The sequence below is a fragment of the Alosa sapidissima genome, chromosome 12 (assembly GCF_018492685.1).
Source record: "Alosa sapidissima isolate fAloSap1 chromosome 12, fAloSap1.pri, whole genome shotgun sequence".
NCBI lineage: Eukaryota > Metazoa > Chordata > Actinopteri > Clupeiformes > Clupeidae > Alosa > Alosa sapidissima.
The window spans coordinates 12,024,308-12,047,585 of NC_055968.1; the positions used below are offsets into that span (position 1 = coordinate 12,024,308).

General features: G+C 45.0%; 1 protein-coding gene across 1 annotated transcript in view; it reads left to right on the forward strand.

Moving 5' to 3' along the window:
- LOC121678085 (collagen alpha-1(XXIV) chain) overlaps positions 1–18,410 on the forward strand; it is an 80,941-nt gene extending 62,531 nt beyond the window's left edge. Inside the window, exons 28-37 of the mRNA XM_042057289.1 lie at positions 879–932; positions 6,370–6,423; positions 6,928–6,972; positions 8,837–8,881; positions 13,567–13,620; positions 16,326–16,379; positions 16,732–16,786; positions 17,153–17,206; positions 18,035–18,088; positions 18,332–18,410. Coding sequence (XP_041913223.1) covers positions 879–932; positions 6,370–6,423; positions 6,928–6,972; positions 8,837–8,881; positions 13,567–13,620; positions 16,326–16,379; positions 16,732–16,786; positions 17,153–17,184 — 393 coding nt within the window. The 3' untranslated portion in view covers positions 17,185–17,206; positions 18,035–18,088; positions 18,332–18,410. The remainder of the gene's footprint in view (positions 1–878; positions 933–6,369; positions 6,424–6,927; positions 6,973–8,836; positions 8,882–13,566; positions 13,621–16,325; positions 16,380–16,731; positions 16,787–17,152; positions 17,207–18,034; positions 18,089–18,331) is intronic.
- The last annotated feature ends 4,868 nt before the right edge of the window (positions 18,411–23,278 follow it).

A 23,278-nucleotide genomic window follows, 5' to 3' on the forward strand; every position in this document is an offset into this window, starting at 1 on the left:
ACATACACACACACACACACACACACACACACACACACACACACACACACACACACACACACACATACACACACACACAATGGTGGAGAAGTGTAGAAAATCTGACAAATGAAACTCTGGGAAGTGTCTGCATTCCTTGCTGATGTGTGCTGTGGAGTGTCCTGTTGTTGTGTCTCTGCTCTCAGGTGATGTGGCAGAGGGAGCCGGCTGGTCCCTGACTCTCATCACTTCACCATGACATTAATGATTTTTTCAGCCTGTCTCTTGCGTTGTCTCTGTCCATCTCATTCTCTCCTTCTGTCTCTCTGTCCATCTCTTTCTCTCTTTCCTTCTCTCTCATCTGTTTCCACTTTTTACTGTCAAATAGTTGTAAACATGCTGATTTGTATTGTGTACTGTTGTCTCTGTTTCCTTCTTTATTATTTGTTGTAAATCATTTTCAATCTGCATTTTCCATGATTTTGAAACTGTGCAGTTTCTCTTTTGGTTGCTGTAAACAATTTGCAAGTTGAAATTTCTTCTTTTTTTTGTTGTTGTTTTGTTTTGTTTTTTTTGGGTAGTCCCATCTTCCATTTCCATGTGGTCGTGGCTCCTGTAAACATTTAAATGGAACGGGAAGCCTCCTTATAAATGATCAACACTCCTGAGGCAGGAGGCGGCTGAATGTAAACACTGTGTAGTGTTCTGCTGGCCGGGCGCACCACTATTCTCTGGGCTCGCTTGCCCGCACTCATTGGCCGTGATAATCATGCACCGACGGTTACGGCTCCTTGGCTTTGAAACCCGTCTCTATCAGGTTGGATGTTCCGCGTTCGAGAGCTCGTTTGATGTAATGAAACCCCCGCTCCCCCTTCCCCATCTTCTCTCTCTGATTTTAGGGTCCACCAGGTCCGAGAGGAACGGCGGGTATTCGAGGACCAAAGGGCAGAAGGGTAAGAGAACACCCCCATAACCCCCTTCTTTAACCCAGCCCTGTAGAACAATCTGTCTCAGCCTCTTGTGTCAGTAAGTGGTGTGAGTGTTGATGGGCAATAGAGTGCTGGCTCTCAGGGTTCAGGTGATGTTTGTGGAGGGTGGTGAGGGGGGGGGGGTTAAAGAGCAGTTATCCTCACACAGCTGTGTTCTGTTTTAAATTAACACAACTGATCCACAGGTCAGTGCACAGGACCTGTTAAGCGTTTGGGAGTTTATGTTTTAGAATCAGTGTCACTCATTTTTGCATTGGTGGTCAATCCATTTAGGGTTTTATGGCTGTGTTTGTGGGATGACCCAAATTGGGAGCATCCACTTGGAAGGGTATGCTAGTGAGACACCTGGTGGTAGGATAGCATATTACATGCAAAGTGTGCAGTGCGCAAGGCCTGGGACCTAGGCCACATTTACACTTGTCATTTCATGCGTCTTATGTTCAGATAATATCCAGATGTGACTTAACCACATTGGATTTGTGCGTCACATTTTCACATTTGAACATCGCTTTTACATTTTCACCCAGTCTCTTCAAGTCTGCTGAAATGTTTATGTGGAAATGGTGTATAAGTGTTTAGGTGTATAAGTATATCTTGTATAAGTATTAGTATCTCTATTCATTTCTGGCACAGTGTTACATTACATTGTTTTATACTGATGTTTGACAATTTGGAGATGTATCCAGAGGAGTATCTGCTGTTGTTTAGCTATTTGCGTACTTGTAAATGTATATTTTTATGTGCGCATGTGTCTGTGAGTGAGTGAGTGAGAGAAAGAGAGAGAGAGCTGCAGAGAGCGGGAAGTACAGTTAACACCTAGCAGGGCCCTCAAATGGACGTATTTATCCAGTGGCTTTTCTCAGCTGGAAGTGGTCTCTGGCAGCAAACTGTGGAGCGGGCAGGGACTGGGCATTACCGGGATTCATTAGCTTTCTTTTGGGCAGAGGCACCAAGAATGACGAGGCTCTCCTGAATGTACTCTACTGTCCAGGGACCTATTAAAAGAGCCTCGGCCACTGCCGACTGCCAGCTCTGTTCTCCCCCCTCTGTGCCCTCTTCGCCATGGTGTTTCACACTCGAGTACCAGGCTGCTCGGCAGGCAGCCCCTCTCCCAGCCATGCCAACACCAATGCCTGTGTCTGTGTAGGGCCAGAGAGAGAGAGAGAGATAGAGAGAGAGTCTCTCAGCTGTGCCAACACCAATGCCCGTGCTTATGGAGGGCCAGAGAGAGAGAGAGTCTCTCAGCTGTGCCAACACCAATGCCCGTGCCTGTGTAGGGCCAGAGAGAGAGAGAGAGAGAGTCTCTCAGCTGTGCCAACACCAATGCCCGTGCCTGTGTAGGGCCAGAGAGAGAGAGAGAGAGTCTCTCAGCTGTGCCAACACCAATGCCCACGCCTATGGAGGGCCAGAGAGCGAGCGAGAAAGAGAAGCAAGTGTGGATTGTTAACATGAAATGTAGAGTGTGCCTAGACACTCCTGGCTTCTCTGTGCCTTGCACCTGGCTTCTCTGCGTCTTACTTTACGTCTCCATCTTCTTCCTCTGTATCCTCCTCTTTCAGCACTCCTCTATTCAACTCCTTTATCCATTTGTCCTCCTCGCTCTCCCTCTCCCTCGCTCTCCCTCGTTCTCCCTCGTTCTCCCTCTCTTTCCAAACATCCTGAGAGAGTCATTTTTGTGAGTACAAAGCTGCATTCTGACATGCACAGAATCCTGTTATAGCAAATGTGTTGTGCACTAACTAAGCTGCGTGCAAACAGTGCATGTTGTAGCAGCGATGAGCTGAACTTGCCAGGGCAGCTGTAGTGTTAACGGTGTTCAAAAAGAACAAGAGCATTTTACAATATTAGGGAAAGATGTTTGTTTTGGTATAAAAGCATTCTGTGCTTTTGTGTGTTTTTTAATATGGCCATTGGAAGTCTCATTGGGTAGCTCACACATCTCGTTACAAGCCTTTTGTAAATATCTCGCTCACCTCACAAACACACAAACACACTCTCCACACACACACACACACACACACACACACACACACACACACACACACACACACACACACACGCACACACACACACACACATGCTCACGCTACACTGGAAGGGTTTTTCTCATCGCACAAACACATGGCAGCACTTACAAGCGCACACACACACATACACACATACACACACACACACACACACACACACACACACATAAGGCCATATTTATGTTGTTTGCACTTATCCTCAGCGTATACATTAGAGCTGTGCGGCTTCATTTCCTGGTTGCCTTTAAATGCTTCCTCTGACCTCGTGCCAAGAATAACCAGGTTGAGACAATGTGCTCTGGAGTTCCTCTGGTAATTAAGACTCGATTGCAAGGGAATGTTTGGGAGTTTGAAAGAAGCCAAATACGGAGTGCTAATTGCTGTTCTCTGTTCTCATGACAAGTTGCTTTTGGTATGCTGTTGTCATTCACAAACACATGTGTCTGTTTGTGTGTGTGTGTGTGTGTGTGTGTGTGTGTGTGTGTGTACTGTATGTATGTGTGTGTGTGTGTGTGTGTGTGTGTGTGTGTGTGTGTGTGTGTGTGTGTGTGTACTGTATGTGTGTGTGTGTGTGTGTGTGTGTGTGTGTGTACTGTATGTGTGTGTGTGTGTGTGCGTGTGTGCGTGTGTGCATGTGACCCAGTTTTTTTTTCTGTTTTAACACACAAACATTTTCTGAAAATGGTTTTATGCAATACCAGTGTAAAGTGTTCAGTGTGTGTGTCTGTGTGTGAACTGATGGCACAGCATAGCACACCCCTCGATAATGATCTTAATGATATAACAGGAGCAACAGCTAACCCATGCCAGACTCAGCTCCAGTCATGACTGTATCTGTTATCTGTCTGAGTCATTAAGGCTCATCATTCCCCCATTTGGATATTTATCAACCTGTGGAGTCCAGAGGGCAAAAAAACAAGCCTGGCACATTCCCAGAATGCACACCTTTATCTACACGACACTGTCGTAAACAGAGCAATTTATGCTCGAGCCGTAAACCACTGACCTCACAACACAGTCCACATCAATTAGGTTGTGATCATAAAAAAATCACCTCCTCCAGTCAGTGCAGTCAATCTGAGGAGAGGTGTCCTGATAACCTTTAGTGCTTCATAAAACAGCCAGATGTGTTGGGCACTTTATGGACTCGTATGGGTCGTAATGATGGAGAGTACAAGACACCTTGAGGATTCACAGGAGCAGGCCAGACGAGCGTACATAAGCCTGGCCTTGTGATGCACGCTAGGCTGTAATAACTGACGGCCTCAGTGTGGGTGCTAGTGTGTCAGGCGTAGTCCCGAAGCTGATGGGGATTCTGTTATGTAAATGTTTTCACTCTCTCCATACTGTAGCCTGTTTAAATAAAGAGAGAGGGAAGGTATCGCACGTAGGGCCCCGAGCTGAATTCACTCTGCAGAATGGGAAAGCGGATCTTTTTCCATTCGTCGAAAATTAAAAATCCTGGCTGGCTCGCCCATCCGCTAGTTAGGTCCAATGAATGAGGCTTTCATGCTCATAATCCAGTTGAATATGTGGATTTGTTGTGCAAAGATGGTTATTTTGAAAAGGAACTGCGTTTGGCCGGGCCGTGATTTATCTGCGCTGAGCTGTCGTTCGTTTTGTTTGGCCTTAAAAACAGTAGCTCGGCGCTCGTTTGCTTTGGCCCCGGCGGCTGGTGGCAACCTGCCTGGTGGCTATGCTATCTCTCTGCCTCAGAAATAGAGCTCTGTGATGAGAGCTCAGGTAGCGCGGACTGAATAAGTGATATTTGCCAGTATTCAGATGGGTGAGGGACTGTGTGAATAAGTAAATGAATTAATTAATAGGTTTAGATTACTTTGTATTGAGAGAGAGAGAGAGAGAGAGAGAGAGAGAGAGAGAGAGAGAGAGAGAGAGAGAGAGAGAGAGAGAGAGAGAGAGAGAGAGAGAGATGATTGGAGAAAGCACGAGACTGTTTGCATTATGAAACTGAGGGAAGTGTGAGTTGAAAATAAATGACAGAGAAAGGCAGAGATCCCCTGAAGGATGCCTAGGGGCCTTTCACTGGGAGTGACCTACAGAGAGGAGAGTGAGGGACAAGAGAAAGAGAGAGAGAGAAAGATTGCTGCAAAAGGGAAAGAGATAGACAGAAAGAAGAGCTTGTACGTGACACACTAGACTAAACACAGGAGAGCACATCAAAGGCCAGCTGCCTGCTGAAATGCCTATCTGGACTGCTATCAGTGTGTGTGTATTGGGGAGGGGGGCTAATGGAATTTTTATGGTGTACAGGACTCAGGTAAGCTTCACCTGAGGGTTGGATATTTCCTTAAGGATCTTGTGTTAATGTGTGTGTGTGTTTGTGTATGTGTGTGTGTGTGTATGTGTGTGGGCCAGTGAAGTTCTTCCACACCTGTGTGTGATGAGCGATAGCCGATTGCAAGTGAATGTTTGTCACAGATTGTCCTGTTACACAATAATAATAATAATAATTATTCCATACCAATGTTGCCCAACGGTGTCTTAAGGACCTAGCTTTGTGCACTAGAGTACAGTCATGCTGGAACCGAGGAGGGCTTCCCTGGATTGTTCCCAAAAGGTTGTAAGCATAGAATTGTCCTAGTTGTCAAAGTATACTGAAGCATTATGATTTCGCTTCACTAAGCCCGAGTCCAGCCCCTGAGAATACATCATCATTATCATTATCCTCATTAACCCTCCACCAGCATGACTGAACACAAGGCACAAAGCAAAGTCCATAAAGACACATTTAAGTGATTTTGTATAGGAGAACTTGACTGGCATGGAGAGAACATGATTCTTTAAACAATCAAACACCTTTTGGGATGAACCAGGTTTCTTTCCTCCTCTCGATGTATGGGCAAAAATTCCCACAGATACTCCAAATTGCTGTGGAAAGCCTTCACAGATGAGTGGAAGCTGTTCTAGTTGCGAAGGGGGAACTGATTCTACATGAATATCTATGGATTTAGAATGGGATGTCATTGAGGCTGCTGTGGTGTAATGGCAGGCATCCTAATACTTTTGTCTGTATATACATACAGTATGTAGTGTGCGCGCGTGTGTGTGTGTGTGTGTGTGTGTGTGTGTGTGTGTGTGCTATTCTTCTTTGTTTCCTTGCATCTCTGTGTGTGTGTATCTATCTATGCATATGTGTGTGTGTGTGTGTGTGTGTGTACGCGCTTGCGTGTGTATGCTTTTGGAAGTGTGCCTTCTCAAACATATTGCTATTATCTGGGTTTCTCTTTACCTGACTTGTGCATGCATGCATCATTGAAGCAGACAGCAGTAACAGCATTTGTGTGTGTGTGTGTGTGTGTGTGTGTGTGTGTGTGTGTGTGTGTGTGTGTGTGTGTGTGTGTGTTTTTCTCTAGGGCCCCAGAGGTCCAGACGGTCCTATAGGAGAGCCAGGGCCAGAGGGCATGAAGGTAATCCTCCTCCTCCCTCACCTGACTACTACTCCACCCTCCCTCCTCTCTCTCTCTCTCTCTCTCTCTCTCTCTCTCTCTCTCTGGATCCTTTCATTCCAGCACAATCACACACACACAGAGACACACACATGAATACAAAAACACACATGCATATACACGCTCAGACATGCACACACACACACACACACACACACACACACACACACACACACACACTTGCACTTTTTCCCTTATTGTGTCAGCCCCGCTACTGATGGATTGAGGGCAGAGATGGACAGCACTGCCCTGTGCAGAAAGACATTCATGCCACTGAGTCTTGCCGGGGAGGCCTGGCACTAGCCAAGCTGAAGGGGTCAGGGTTAGGTGGATGGGTTCTGCTGGTGTTGGGTGGATGGTGGAGTTGTGCAGGAGCTGTGCTGTGAGTAAATGTGTTTTCCGCATGTCTGCTCCTCTCTCTCTCTCACGCTCTCTCCCTCTCTCTCTCTCTCTGTTCCTGTGTAGGGTGAGCGAGGGGATCCAGGGAAGAAGGGAGGACTTGGATTCATCGTAAGTTCTGCTTGGTTTGTTTCCTAGTGACTGTCTCTCCTTCCTTTCTCTTTCTTACTCTCTCTTTCTCTCTCTCTCTCTCTCTCTGTCTCTCTCTTTCACACACACACATACACACACACACACACACACACACACACACACATAAACACAAACACACACAGTTTGCCAAGGCAGCAGAGAGACTTCTCCAAGCACTGTGAGCCTGTCTGAACACAACTCTCAGGAGGCCGAGCTGGACAAGGCCAAGCTTAGCCTCAGGCCTCAAGAACGTGCCTGCTTTATTTTTAACTCTCGTTTAAGTGTGTGTGTGTGTGTGTGTGTGTGTGAGTGTGTGTGTGTGTGTGTGTGTGGTGTGTGTGTGTGTGTGTAAGAGAGAGAAAGAGGGAAAGAGAGATGGAGAGAGAGAAAGAGCATGTTAGACTTATTGTGTCTGTTGATGTATGTTTGAGTGTGTGTCATTGTATTTGATCGTGTGTGTGTGTGTGTATGTGTGTGTGTGTGTGTGTGTGTGTGTGTGTGTGTGTGTGTGTGTGTGTGTGTTTTGGGTCCAGACCGGGTTCATGTGTGTGTCTGGGACTGGAGGCTAGTAAAGATGACAGGGCAGCATGATCTCAGCGGCGCTCCTCCTGTGATTTACCACAACAATAACGCGCCAGAGCGCCGGCCTGCTGGGCGTCCACGCCAACCGATCTGCTCGGTTCGCACCACTCTACGCGCCCATGTGGGAGCCACACACACACACACACACACACACACACACACACACACACACACACACACACGCAAGCACAGACGTAAAGTGCCACTCTGATACCTTTAACACATGGGCTGTTTTTCCTCTCTCTATTTATTTTCCTACCCTGTAGAGTGGCGTATAAATTAAAAGGTGAGCCTACGGCTGCATTAACCTGACATTTTTTAAAGTGCCGTTAAAAAAGGGCATTGCAGAGGTTTTAATTAACATTTTATTCTTTTACAGACCCTTTTTACATAAAGGTGTGTTTGATTAAAACTCTCGACTCAATTAAATGTTGGCTATCGCTGGCATAGAACTGGATGGCTGTCAGTCACTGGAAGAGAACAGGGCTTCTTGTCTTGGATGAATAGACAACAGAGTGGAAAAAATCCCCCCCCCCCACCTCCTCTCTCTCTTGCCATGTTTTTTTGTTCAGAAGCGGTGCTTACTCCTTAGTTTCCCCATCGAGACTGTAGTTTCCATGATTCACAACGCTTTTATTTGGCCGTTGCGTTACAGAGGAAACAGGAGCTGGATTCCGGCTCAATTTTTTCCAAATGTACTCTATGAAGAAAAAACTGCAATCTCAGAAGAAAGTGATATCCAGAAGCTGTAAAATTCCTCTGGTTTTCCAGAACCCCAGTGCATTTTTTTAGTGCCTAGGACAAGGAGTTGAAGGTCTTGATTTTACCTTTCTAAAGTTTCACCTGAGAAGACAGGAAGAGAGGAAAAAATCATAACACCGTTACAGTACAGCTTACAGCTCTTGAACAAGCATTCAAGCATCCAACTCATTCAACTCAGAGGCATTGGGGTGTGCACGTGAATGCACAGACGCAGAGCACATCATGCAACCCCCCCCCCCACCCCCCATGTTAGGCAGGCATCTGTAAACATCTGGCTGTGATGCCTCCGTGTTGCTGTGGAAAATGTGACCTCACTCTCAGCTATTCAGCCCCCGCTGTAGTGCGAGAGCATGCTCTCAAAGCTCATGAGATTAATCTGCCCCGTGGTTACACTGTAACTGACCTCCACTACACCAGTAATGTTAGCTTGTGTCACTGACCTACACGTCACCGTTCACTGTCGTTTCTGCTGTCCACCTCATGCTGTGTGCTTCCGCAGGGCAAGGCGGGAGGTCCGGGGAAGAGAGGGCCACCTGGCAGTCTGGTAAGTACCAATCCAGATACTTTGATCTGTCTTGAGAATTTTTTATTTTTTTAAATCTTTACTTTAATTGTCGTTGTTTGTCTAGATTGTGAGACATTTAATGTTGCAGTGTGAAATGCAGTTGAGTGCTCTTAGAGCCATTTATCACCGATTTCAAGATCAGATCTGGGCTATATTTTAACGGTCTGAAACGGAAGTGTATTTGCGCAAAACGCAAGTCACTTTGTGGGCGGCAGATCTTGGGCGCTGATGCTATTTTACCGGCGGGATATTTGACTGTTGCGCCTATCTAAAATGGGGTGGTCTGAAGTAGCTACATTAATCATGGGTGTGGTTTGGGCGTAACGTGCAATAAACCAATCAGGGCGTCATCTCACATTCCCTTTAACAACCGGCACGCTTGTTCCATAGCTGATAGCTATTATGGTGGCATATTTGTTCAGTTAGGAAAGGTCAGCTATTGATTTTTCCTCTTGACAAAATGTAATACAGAATTGTCACAAAGACATACTTTCCGATGTTTTGGGATTACTCTCACTGAATCACGAGATTATGAATGCATGGTGATATTTTTGCTATGTACAATGTAATCTTTAAACATTACCTCTCTATAGACAATGCATATCTTCTGTCAGTTAATCTCTTCTCTCCCGTACTGCCGCTGGGGCATTTGGGTCAAATGGCATCGGCATGCAATTCAACATCACGTCTCCTTAAGTAATCTAATATTTCCTAATTTATGTCATCAACACATCCTTGATTCGTGAAAATGTGTACGCTAGATTTATGCCTATTTTTTTCGCATCTTAATGGACACCACACTGATTTCCCTCGAGTGGTAATATTTTTCTTTGAAATTATGTATGGGTTACCGAAATGGGAACTACGTTGTATAGATGAGTGGCGAAGTGTGCGTTGCGCAGCACAGGCGGCCTGTGAGAAAACAGTTTCCAAGTTGACCTAACTTTCAACTCTGCACAGTATATCCCATTAACTGCATGACAGTAGGCTATTTATAATATTTTCTGTTAAGTATAGATTTTGTAAACACTTTATCATCAACTTAATGCATGTTTAATGATGTTAAAGCGCACACGATGTTTAAAGCCATACACAATGGTAAATTGGAACAACACTAAAGGTAACTTTAGCCTTTATAGGGCTGTATAAAGTTGTCCAAATTAATAGGTCATAATTAGGCGTTATTGTTGTAAAGATATTGCATGTGTTGTACTATATAGGCTACTAAATTTTTAGGTCACCAATGCACAAACAAAACCGGGAAATGGACAAATATTATCAAGGCTTTGAATGTTTCCGTCTGTGCATGGGGGTGTCTGTAGATTGGTGTGCAACGCATTCATTCATGCAGGCCTGTGGTCATCCATGCAGGCGCCCTTAAAATAGCATCTGCATTTGCGCCACAGACTTTAGACCAGGGAGTTCCTGGTCTGTGGAGGAATTGTTTTCTGAAACAGCAAAATATCAACAGTGACTCAACGTTTGCGCCGGAACACGCCCCGTCTTTTCGCTGAACCGCCCCCATGGGCGCAATCGAATTCCCTAATTTACAGGCATGTACCTGTGGAGGGAAAATTCCAATATGCGCTGACTGCAAAATAGAAAAGAAAAAAGCGTGATACAAAGTCAATTGCGCTGGGACGCACGATAGAGCCCCAAGTGTGTAATAGGACACATACATAGGCTATGGGCTAGTGTATGTGTGTAGGGGTGACTTTGTGAATCGGGTGTGTGTTTGGGTGTGGGTGTGTATCACCAATTACAAGATCCAAACTCTTTGACCTCAGTGTGTGTGTGTTTGTGTGTGTGTGTGCGTGTGCATACATGCGTATGTCTGTACAGGTGTGCTTGTGTGTGTGTGTGTGTGTGTGTGTTTGTTTGTGTGTTTGTTTGTGTGTTTGTGTGTATGTGTGTATGTGTGTGTGCTTTGGAAGGGGAGGGGGGTGCCCAAACCATTTAAGATCTCACATCAATCAGAACTAGCTTCTTACTCACCTGCAGAGTTCAAAAGTTGGCAGAGATTAGTTGGGACGCCTCCCCTCTTCAAACAGTGTGCTGGCTGCAGAGATTAGTTGGGACGCCTCCCCTCTTCAAACAGTGTGCTGGCTGCTGACTTCACGTCTTCCAGCTGTTCGTTTGTTCCACCCGTTGTCTTGGCACAGATGTGGGTGCATTTGTGTCATTCATAGTTCCTTAACCTTGAAGAACACTCGCATACCTGTGTGCACTTGCTAGGCTCCAGCTTTGGCTAGCGTCTCTTGGACTGCTGTTCTTTGGAAAGGCCTTGTGTGGGCATCAAGAAAGATTCAATGTTTCAATGCTCTGGGTAAACATGGGGCAGGCTTTATTATGGCATGTTTTATGGCATTTGTCCCATTTGAAAGTTGCAAAAGCTGCATCTGAAAGGTGTGTTTTGCCTGTTGCATCTCAAACAGAAAGGAGAGGACAGTCTCATTGTCTTCTCTAACTACCCCGCATATCTGCTGACCTGCGGAGAGCCCGCATCGCCCCAGCAGCAGGGACCCATCCTTGAGTCGTCCCCACCTCCTCCTCTCCTCTCCTCTCCTTCTCTCTTCTCCTCTCTAGTGCTTTTGTAAGCTCGTTTTTCAAGTGACAGTGGGGGATATGATGACAGTTCAGTGACTGCGGCCTAAACCCTGGCTGGCCCCGATGAAACAACACTCACGCATTGTCTTAAACTCACAGAGAGCAGAACAGACCAGTCCCCGAGCCGTGCCGTTTGTTTACCAGCGTAATGAAACGATTAACATCAACACAGATCCTCCAGCAAACTGGCCGAAAGACCCAATTTCTTCTTTGTCTTTTCTCCCCACTCCTTTCTTCTCTCGCTCACTCACTCGCCCCCTCCTTCTCGCACCCTCAATCCAGTTTGCATCTTCTCTCTCTCGCTCTCTCCCCATCATGCATTACCACTCGTCTCCTGGAGTTATAGCGCCCTCTAGTGTTAGTCTGAGCGACATGCTATGTTGCAACTGGCAAGTCGCATTTAGAGGAATTCAGTCAAGGCCAAGGCTGCACATCAGTACTTTATATGGGATCATCTCAGCAGCTGTCCTGCAGGATATATTGAAGTATAGCGGAAAGCTATGATTACTCCGTCATTATGTCATTTTTACTTCAGGTATATGAGCTCATTCCACGGTCAGTATACCCCATTAAATGTGCCTTTATTTTTACATGTCCAAACATATGTTTGGTAATGAGAGCTATCAGAAGAGGGACAGGATTTACAGTTTGTTTGGAGACGACCAAGAAGGCTAATTAGAGCTTACGTGCAGCGTTGTGCCGTGATTTACTCTACATTTGAGTGTCTTCAGGTGGGCCCTGAAGACACGGCACCACTCTATAAATTCAGCTCTGAAATCACCATGGTTATATGGTCTGTTTTTTCGACAAGAAACTGTCTGAAAGGAGATAAAGCAGAAAGTATTTGGTGCAGTGTGTCCCTCGAGACACAGAGAACAAAAATGGGAGACATTCCACTGTGGGCCAGTCTTCCTACATGTTTTTGTCTTATTGAGTTGCGCTCAGTTACCAGCCATGGTTTATGCAAATATAGATAAGGCTTGTCCCAAATATTTTTGGATGGAAATGCAAGCCTGGTTATTAAAGTTCAGAACGACTGTCTTCATAAAAGATACACCGATGAAAGATAGGGACAGACAGAAAGAGAAAGAGACAGAGAGACAGACAGAGAGAGACAGATAGAGAGAGAGACATATAAAAACCCCAGAGGCAGGAAGTTCAATCATCCTCATCCTTGCTGGGCGGCCAGAAAGAGAAACACACACAGAGAGATAGAGAGAGAGGAGAGAAAAAATGACAGCTCAAGCTGGCCCCTGCTGGGTCTGCTTTGTTTCCAGCTTGTCCTTTTTTGGGATGGATGGAAACTAAACAGGAGAAAAGGCTTGAGGTCCAGTGCAAGTGGAGCTCTTAGTGATGAGAGATTAGTGGTTTACATCCCATTAGGCCTGTCCAGCGGAGATAGGGCCCTGGAAGCCTTTCAAAGGCTTTATTTGGAATGATATTTAATAGAGGCAGAAAGCATATTAAGAGCATTAGGCTGATAAAGCCTTTAAGCTTGCCACAAGGTGTCAAGAGTTGGCCTCTAGGCCCCCAACATACAGGCTCTTTTTCCCTCTCTAGATCTGATTGCCTTAATGAACTGTTATTGAGCGTGAGATTCAGTTCGGTGTCAAGCTCTAATTCAGTAACAGTAAGAAATGGATTGCCAATAGATTTTGCTGTGCGTGGGCACTACTTTGGACCACTGGTTTAGAAAAATATTTTGATTCTAATTTTGGGATACATAGATTCTCTTCCCCTGTAGATTAGCACGCATTAATTAATGGACGTGAGATTATATGAGAAGTGTTAAATATCACCTGTTTTTCCCGTGCCATGTGCCTAGTTTCAATATGGTGTAGTGAAGTACAGTTGTTCCATCAACCTACACATTTAATGCATTTAACTTTTTTGTATTCTGGACAAAACAAAATTTGCCCCACCACCACATGAAAGAGTGAACTTAACATTAAACTTGCTAAAAGTCAAACCACCACCGAATCCACCTTAAACACCAACTTTACCTGAGGGTACCAGATAAAGAGGGTTTAATACTGCTCTGTGTGTCTGTCTCACAGGGTAAGCAAGGCATTGTAGGCAACACAGGAGAAAGAGGAGCCCAAGGTGAACCTGTGAGTATAACACTGCACCACACCCTGACTCTCACATGCAATCTGTATGGGTGTCTGCATGGATGTTATGACATGAGCGGACCCTAATGAATGCTCTAATTACTGAAAATGGTCTCTGGTCTCAGACAGTTGTATTCATTCTGTTCCATCCAACCGTGTAAACACAAAGTATATTGATGTATCACTGTGGGAAATGTCACACACAGTTTTCTGAATATGTATTGGTCGCTAGAACAAAAACACACAGATGAACACAGATGAAGTGGTGTTGAACTTGTTTGAAGCAGCATCACAGTAATCTTCAAAGGGCTCACCATAGACATAACTTCAGCTACATCTTTTGGAAATGGATCTTAATGGCTTAATTACAAAAATGAGGAAAAATCCAACCTTTAAGGACACCAATTTTCCTTTGTAAATGAATAATGTATCGTAAATAAATAAATGTTCTTTATTAAAATACAGGGTGCATAAGTATTCATTAAAGGTTGGATTTTTCTTCATTTTTTAATTAAGGCTCCAATTAAAGATCCATTTGCAAAATATGCTTTTTTTATTTCTCTTTTTAGTCAACTTTAGAATGGGGCTGAAGACTTTTTATAGGCACTGTATGTAGCAATATAGCTAAGCTGTTATCACATCACCACAAGGATAAAGTCTGTTAATGCTGCCCATCAATTTTCCTTACCAATTTAAATACAATTCGACATTAAATTCATTTGATATTTAACATGACATTATGTTTATTTAATAACTTACACCACATGTAGGTGCCATACTGATTTCCAGCCTCTCTCATCATAAAGTATGGTATACACCAGTGTTTTTCAACCACTGTGCCGGGGCACACTAGTGTGCCGTGAGAGATTATCAGGTGTGCCGCAGAAAATTACCCAAATGTCCCTCACTGGTCCAGAAAAGCAACTCTTGCATCAAAGAATTTATAACCACATGCACTCATTGATTGATTGTATGATTGCACTAATAATAAGGCCATATCTGTGTATTATTTGAAATTTTAAGGCTATGGTATGTTTATTTTTTCTTCACACAGGATGTTAGTGTGCCGTGGCACAAAAAAGGTTGAAAAACACTGGTATACGCAATGATATTGCATACGGAGGAGTATTGAGTTTAGAATTCCTCGCAGTCTGTCAGCATGGTTCATAATCATTTGAGATTTTCCAACATTATTGCAAACCACATCTATTTATTTTAACTGCGGTAAGTGTTTACAACATTACCACATTTTTCTCTTTGTCAATGCGGAGCATTTTTTCCATCTGAATCCAGTTCCAGTAACTGCTGTGCTCAGACGGCAAGAGCCAGGGTGACAAGGCCCATTCCACCCCCCCCCCCCCCCCACACACACACACACACACAACCACACACACATTCCACACACACACACACACACACACACACACACACACACACACACACATACACACACACACACACACACACACACACACACACACACACACACACAAAGCATAACTGGAGCTCATAGCGATACCTCTAAATGAATGAGTGAACACCCCGCCCGGCACGGCATGTGTTTCCTGCGCTCAGAGGAGTGTGTCAACACCTCGGCCACTCTGTTTAACTGCCTGCTGGGCTAATCAGCTGTCTGGCGCAGGTTTGTAGAACACTGTAATTGGGGTTGGTAGTGCTTTGATGCAGAATGACCCCCCCCCCCCCCCCCCGTTGGTATCTTTCTCATGTTCCTACACATGCACATCTCACCAATGTACCCACAAATGAAGACATATGGACCTATCTAGTGATTAGATATTATCTAGTAGCCTATGCACATATGCACATAAGATTAGGTTGCAAAGGCTTTTACAAGATCCCTCCTCATTAATCAGCACAGACATGCTCAACCGCAGACACTCTGCAGCACATGTAGTGTACTGATACCGCCCCACTGATTTTCCAGTGAGGAGAGATGGGAACACATGCACATGTGCACACAGAGTTACAGACACAAGTAATAACTTATGCATAGACACACATTGCGCACACATACACACACACACACACACACACACACACACATACACACATACACACTCACATACACACATGCACATGTGCATACAGTTATAGACACAAACACATGGCCAGACACACAGGCACATGTAAGCACACACACACACACACACACACACACACACATACACACACACACACACACACACACACACACACACACACACACACACACACACACACATACACACACAGAGTGTGTGGTTTTCCTTAAAATCATCAACATTGCTTTGTCATGAATATTATGGGAAAATGAATTGTCAATGAATATTATGGGAAAATATTGCTAAGCCTTACAGACACACTCACACATACACACACATAGAGAGAGAGAGAGAGAGAGAGAGAGAGACAGAGAGATAGAGAGAGAGGATGAAAGGGAGAGGGGGGAGAGAGAAAGAGAAACACATACAAACACACACAAACAAAAGCTGGTTTATTTTCCAGGTTTCGGCATCTCAACAGCTCCAAGAACAGCAAGCTTGAATCCAAATTATTTAGTTGAGTCAGCACATTTCAAATATGTCCTCTGTCCTTCTCTGTGGGAAGCAATCTCAGTGTACTTGTTGAACTGGTCTGTTATAACACAGTGTCCATGATAGGTGCCTATCCAAAGACATGATGTTCTGTTTGTGGTTATAATACAGGGCCCCAAGGGACCACCAGGGGATGCTGGACCTGATGGAGACCAAGGCCTAGAGGTGACCATCACAGTGACATTCTCTCAGTCTAACTCTACATGGTCAGGAGCATGCATATATCATGTATAGTATACTGTGTTACGCCATTAGTCACACCAGTCTTCGCAATGATGAATGCCACATTTACAGTTGCCCAACTCTGGACACACACACACACACACACACACACACACACACACACACACACACACACACACAACACACACACACACACTGGTATGCAATGATCTTTAGCTATTCATGGCAACAGCCAAGGATGCATTAAAGGGTCAGGTCAGAGAGTAGATCCTTGGTCAAGCTGTTAAGACCTGTGTCAAGTCATGTTCAAGTCATGTTCTCCTCCTTTTCACAGGGACCCCCCTGGTCCAGAAGGGGAACAAGGTCCTGTTGGAGAACCCGGAGTGAAGGTGAGCTTTTTAGAACCCTTATAACCAGCAAGACTCGCATTCTAATCTATGACCCACGAGCAGCAGCGATGCTACTGCTTCTACTGGAATGTACGATTGCATGACCCAGATTCCATGACAGTACTATTTTGTGCACTCAAAACTTGGACTAATTAAGACCGTCATTTGTTAGCTTTGCATAAACTAAAACCTCATAGCTCTGAAAAGAAAGCCCAGGATTGTTGATCATTCCTCAGCCTAATTAAGTGACATGCTCTGTCAAGTTAGCGAGACCGTCTGCTGAAATGTGTGTGTGTGTGTGTGTGTGTGTGTGTGTGTGTGTGTGTGTGTGTGTGTGTGTGTGTGTGTGTGTTTGGTGTCCCTCAGGGCGATATGGGGCCACCAGGACAGGAGGGTGAGCAAGGCCAACTAGGGATGAGGGTGAGTACCCCCCCCACACACACACCCCCTTCGCCCCCACAGCGGGGATTATCCTCCACACTTGTGTTTGGGCGAACACGAGCCGTCTGTATATTTGCTCTGCTGGATTCTGACGGCAGAGGCCTAATCTGGCCTACAGACAGGGCTGCGGGACTGGACTGCCTGCGTTGTATTAATTCATTTCAAACACTTTGAATCGAAAGGGTCTTCTTGCTTTCCCTCTCTTTAATTCTCTCTCTCTATCTCTATCTCTCTCTTACTCTCTCCCCTGCCATCTAGAGACACAGGGGTTCTTAGTGACCCAGCTCAGTCCTTTGTTTGTCTAAATTGTTCAAACAGACTTTTGTTTTTATTGCACATTTGGTATTGACACTAATATCTTTGGCCTTAGCGGGGCTATTTTCTTCCTGGACTATGGGATATTGTGTCCTTGTAATTGTTCAAATTCCAGAAAGGCAGCACAAAAAAAATTGGATAACCAGTTTAACTAACAAGAGGCCTTTTCAGATTCTCAGTGGGGTCTGGCCTTCATCTAACAGTACAGATGAAGAGGATTTTTCCGATTAAACCAAATTACACACATACACAGTGGTCTTCTTGAGATATATTGGTTCAAAGCAAGTTGCTTTCCATAGCATTTAGGCATGACTTGATTTCAATCATGTTTATGTTTACATGTGTCAAGGATCATTAAACATGAATGTTTCTGGTGCATATGACATTTATTAAAACACAAAGCTAAGCCATGTCATGACATCAATATGTGTGTGTGTGTGTGTGTGTGTGTGTGTGTGTGTGTGCGTGTGTGCGTGCGTGCGTGTGTTTTAGGGGCCTCCTGGTCCGGTCGGTGAAGATGGGCCCCAGGGAAAGGATGGACATAAGGTAACCAGACAAAAGCTCACTGTGGGGTCTTCCACCCATTACATGACAGATACCAGTGCAGTTCAACCCACTGGCTAATTTGTATTGAGTTGAATCAAATGGTCATCTAAAGATAGCCTCTATAACAAGTCCTCAACAGTCTGCTCTATAATCACTAAATAATTCTTTGCAGTATACTGATGATTTGATTAGATTTCATTGCTTGGTTGATCTTTTTGAGCCTCGTGTTGGTTGGATTTCCAGGGAGACCCAGGTGAACGAGGGCCCATGGGAGAGGTTGGGGAAAGGGTAGAGGCGGGTGACCCCGGACCCCCTGGACCCTCCGGTGAGCCAGGGAAGAGAGGCTTTCCGGTAAGCCACAACATTGCCAGGGACATAGAGATGATTTTGATGAAGCAATTCATATGCCAAATTGCAAAAAAAAGCATGTATCCTCCTCACAGACACTCGCATATGTCTTCTAGTGGCAGCTCCCTTGGCTTAAACCCTTTGAAGGCAGCGTCTGAAACACTAGATCTCTAGTTTGGATGTCTTCCATTGCGTGCATCACGTTTCCCAATCACATCCAATTCTTCATAATTGTCCAAGCTTAGCAAAGTAAACAAAACCAAAATGACGTTCTCTCCCAGGAAACAGTGCGTGTATGCCAGTAGGAGGCACTCCTCTGTTATATTAGGCGGCCATGACTAATGCTAGTCTGACTGGCTTGATTACACTGATGGCCAGTCATTGAGTGCTAGCTCAAGGCTCTGTGCCAGTGACTTTGAGGTATTACAACAGTCTTACTGTATGTTCTTTCTTAACCAGGGACCAGAGGGGAAACAAGGACTCCCGGGAAACCGCGGACGTCCTGGAAAAAAGGTAAGTGATGATGACTCAGCAAAAAGTTTCCCACAGTAAGCATGTGTTAAGAACATCAAATGAGCGTTTCTTTTAATACTGCATTTAAAACTCTGGTATTTGTCTTGCATGGTGTGTTAGCCAGGTCTGGGTCTTCAGTTTACGTCCATTCCTCCCCACTACGCTGTGTTCTCACCTTTCATACATTAGTGTTAAGAAGCCTTGCTTTCCTAATTCCTCCTGTAATCCAAGAAGCCTATCAGCAATCCGCTCAGTGTGACTCTTTAATCCTAGGTGTTGATTTGCTTCAGCATTGTTTGTTTGTTTGTTTCTTGAATTTCCCCTTGGGGATCAATAAAGTATCTATCTATCTATCTATCTATCTATCTATTTATCTGTTACTCGCATACCACAGGGTGAAATGGGACCTCCAGGCGCCTTGGGCGAGTTGGGCGACCACGGACTGATTGGACAGCCTGGCGAGAGCGGACCAAAGGGTGCCCGAGGAACGCGAGGCCCTCTGGTGAGTTGAGTTCGGTTTCCACCTCCTCTGACCCGCTGTGCCCCTAGTTGCTCTGCTTACCCCAACAGGGCACTGAGCCAGTCCTGACACTCTCATTTCCAGAAACCTTCGCCACCAGAGCCAGAAACCCATTAGATCATTCGGCTCTATTTTTACTTTCACCTGGAACAGAGAGAGAGAGAAAGGGAGAGGGACAGAGTTGCATTTTTGTTCATTATTTGGCCAGCTCAAATGCAAGTGTTTGGTGATGCACATGATTTTGGAGGGGGGGGGGGGTGTAGAAAGATAGGATGGTGTAGGATGGGATTGGAGCCCAGCTTTGAAGTGTCCAGTGTGGGCTAATGAGTTGTTCCGAGCTGCTTTCTGTGCGTAGCTTAACTCATTTACTGGCTCTGTGATGCAACAAAGGGGGCTTTTCTTTTGTGTGGCTTCAACCAAATCGCTCTCCCAAAAACTAAACAACTGACTTAGCAGCAGCAGGTCAATAGTACTTCCATTACTAAGACTTGGCAGCCCTCCTACCAATGGTCTTTTGCTAAATGGAGTGTTTTTTTTATCCATAACTGATTTGATCTTTTCTTTCTCCTCTCTCTTATTCCATTAAGGACGATTAAGAGCATAAAAGCTAATCTCTCCCTGTGGCAATTACCTAAGAAATGATTTCTAAGCCGGTTGAGCTGGAGACACACGATCCAATTGTGTGTTGCTTAAATTTAAGCAGATATTATTTTCAAAGTCAAATCCAGTTCCTTTCTTTGCTAAAGACTCAACTGAAGCTCTATGGGAAAAAAATAGTAACAGGAAGCTATTTACCTCAGTCCAACCGTATGTGCTAAGAGGTGCTTTATAACAGGCCTTGACACTTGAGATAGATGTTCTTTTCTCTCTACGAAACAGAGCGTGAGGGCGCAGACAGCGTAGCTGGCAGTAAACACCCCGGGGTTATATTTAGAAAACCCACTCAGGTCGAAATGAAAAGCCAGAACCAAAAACAAACAAGCTGATCGTTTGTCTCTGTTTTCTGCATCATCCTCAGGGTCAGCCAGGGATGATGGGACTCATGGGAGAGCCAGGAATGGAAGGATACACAGTAAGCTTAACACTGCCCCCCAACACAAACACAAACACACACAAATATACACACACACACACACACACACACACACACACATATGCAAACACTTTGATGTGCCCATTAAGCACGCACACAGACACAAAAACATATCGCTAGGTAACACAGCACAGCCCCCCCCCCCCCCCCCCCCCCCCCCCTCCACACACACACACACACACACACACACACACACACATATGCAAACACTTATTTGATGTGCCCATTAAGCATGCACACATTCACAAAAACATGTTGCTAGGTGCAAATCCACACAAGAATTATAACTCTATTTAGCTGCACACCTCTGCCATAGCATGTAAGCAAAAGCCACTGATCAATTTGTGAAAAGGCGCCTTACATATTATCTAATCTAATCTAATCTAATCTACCGTAATTTGTTATTTAATGTTACATTCTACTCTAAAGTAATCACAGATCAGCTCTTCATGTGGAGCACCAGCTGGACATTATCAGATTCAGACCTCGTAAAATAAAAGATTATGAAGAATGTAATGCCATAAACTGTTCTTGAACAAGTCTTGAGTGAAATCACAAGAAGCCTGTTCGCTCTATTTCTCCACCTCACCATCCAAACGTTAACGCACAGCGGGACCGCTGACATTGAAGGATCCAGGGAAGCCTGTGGCTCGCTCTCTCGCGTCAACCTCAATACAAACAGACCTGTCTTTGTGTCCTTGGCCCGCCCTCCTTCGCATCAACAAAGGCGCTTAAGCAACCGAGATGTCCGAACAAGAAGAGACAGGCATACAGACAGGCATACACACACAGACACACACACACACACACATCATGTTAACATATCACTCACTAACTAGGGGTTTTTACAGGGACATATAAAGCTCTCGTTTTACTCTCTTGTTTTATGAGAACAAATCATTTTCATATGTACGCAGGCACGTACAAGGACAATACACAAACACATTCACATGTACACACACACGCACGCACACACACACACACACACACACACACACACACACACACACACACACACACACACACACACATAGGCACTCTGCCAAGCACACAACACCTGTTGTGTTTTAATATGTGTTACATAAACAGCTATGCCACTTGGACAAAAACTGGATTGTTTTTACTGCTGTTGTCTCGTCTGCTTTAATTGTCTTCTGTATACTCTCTCTTTCTCTCTTTCTCTCTCTCTCTCTCTCTTTCTCTGTTGTCTTCCTTTGTTCATCTCAGGGCCACATGGGTAAGCCAGGTCCCGCAGGCCTGCCAGGCCCTAAAGGTGAAAAGGTAAATCCATGGCTTTATTTTTCCCTTCCGGAATAACTCCTTGCTCTGAACTATGATAACACTGCGTTAACTATAGGGGCTATGCTATATAGGGGAGACATGCAATCTCATGGTTACCTAACGATACATCAAATATTTGGCATCTCAGGAATTACAGTATGCTCGATGTAAAGCCATAGGACACCCTGGGGCCACTTGTTCTAGAGGCACACCATGTCTTGCTGTTGCGAAACCCTCCCCTCCCTCCACCCCTCCGTGTGTTGTGCTAACGTTAGGTTTGTTTTGATACTTCCCAGGGTTATCCAGGAGAGGACAGCAAGACTCCAGGAGCGCCAGGGCCCTTAGGTGAACCAGTAGGTCTTGCTTTCTTCCCACCTCTCACTCCCTGCCCAAGCCAGAGCTTGTCAGATCTGCACCATGCATGCTGCCAGAGGCGCTGAATGTTAGCATCACTGAGAGCTCAAACAATCCAGTGCTAACTTTAGCATTTACGGTTTTGACCTCCATTAATGCTCTTTGTGTTGTTGAGCAATTGGGTCAGGGGCAAATAAGGAACCTCAGTAAAAAAAGGAACAGTACGTCTCAAAGAATGAATTAATGAAAACAAAAGTAGCGTAACTCTCCCTAATTCTCAGTCACAGAATTGTGGTCAATATGGCAAAACTGAACAATAGTCCTCTGTGCTATTCTAATCTCAATGTCTGATACATATCAGCTCACTAACAGTAATACACAGGCCTGATCTGAACTGCTTTTTTCCCCACTGGAGGTCCTGTTCTGGTAAAGTTGCAGAGACTTCCCGCACAGTCTAGTCTATCTGCAACACGGCCCTGTCCCGTCGTGAGTCATTATTTCAGACTACAGCCTGGTGGGAATTAATGTGCTGTGGCATACAGAGTCCATCTTTTTGGCTCTTCCAGGAAATCCCACTGTTTGGATATGACATTGTACCTTGACAAGTAGCAGTTGTTACAACTCAGAATGTAAATGCTTACAATGTTCCATTTTACTCTAAGTCCAGCACTACAGCAGCCACATGGCTGGGATGTCAAATTATACGTGATATACGGGATACGGGTTTTCATCCATTTTTCAAATTATACCGTGATATAAATTGTAGGCCAAGCCACCAGACTGCGGCTGCCCAATCAAGAAACAGGTGTGGTCAGGGGCGGAGCTTGAGGGGGTGCGGCACGCCCCCGGCCCGGTGCGAGGGCGCCCCTCCCCCACCTCCGGGTAAGGTGGGACGGGCCTCTCCCATGGCACAAGGCCGGAGGAGCTAAGATCATGCAAACGGTTTCTTTTCAATCATTTTCATCAGAATCGGACGTATTAGGCTTATAGGTTGCCCCAGTCAGGACCAGTTATGACTCACGGTTGCTAAAAAGTTTTGAAATTTACTTTGATGATTTAGTAGGTGTAAAATATTGAATAA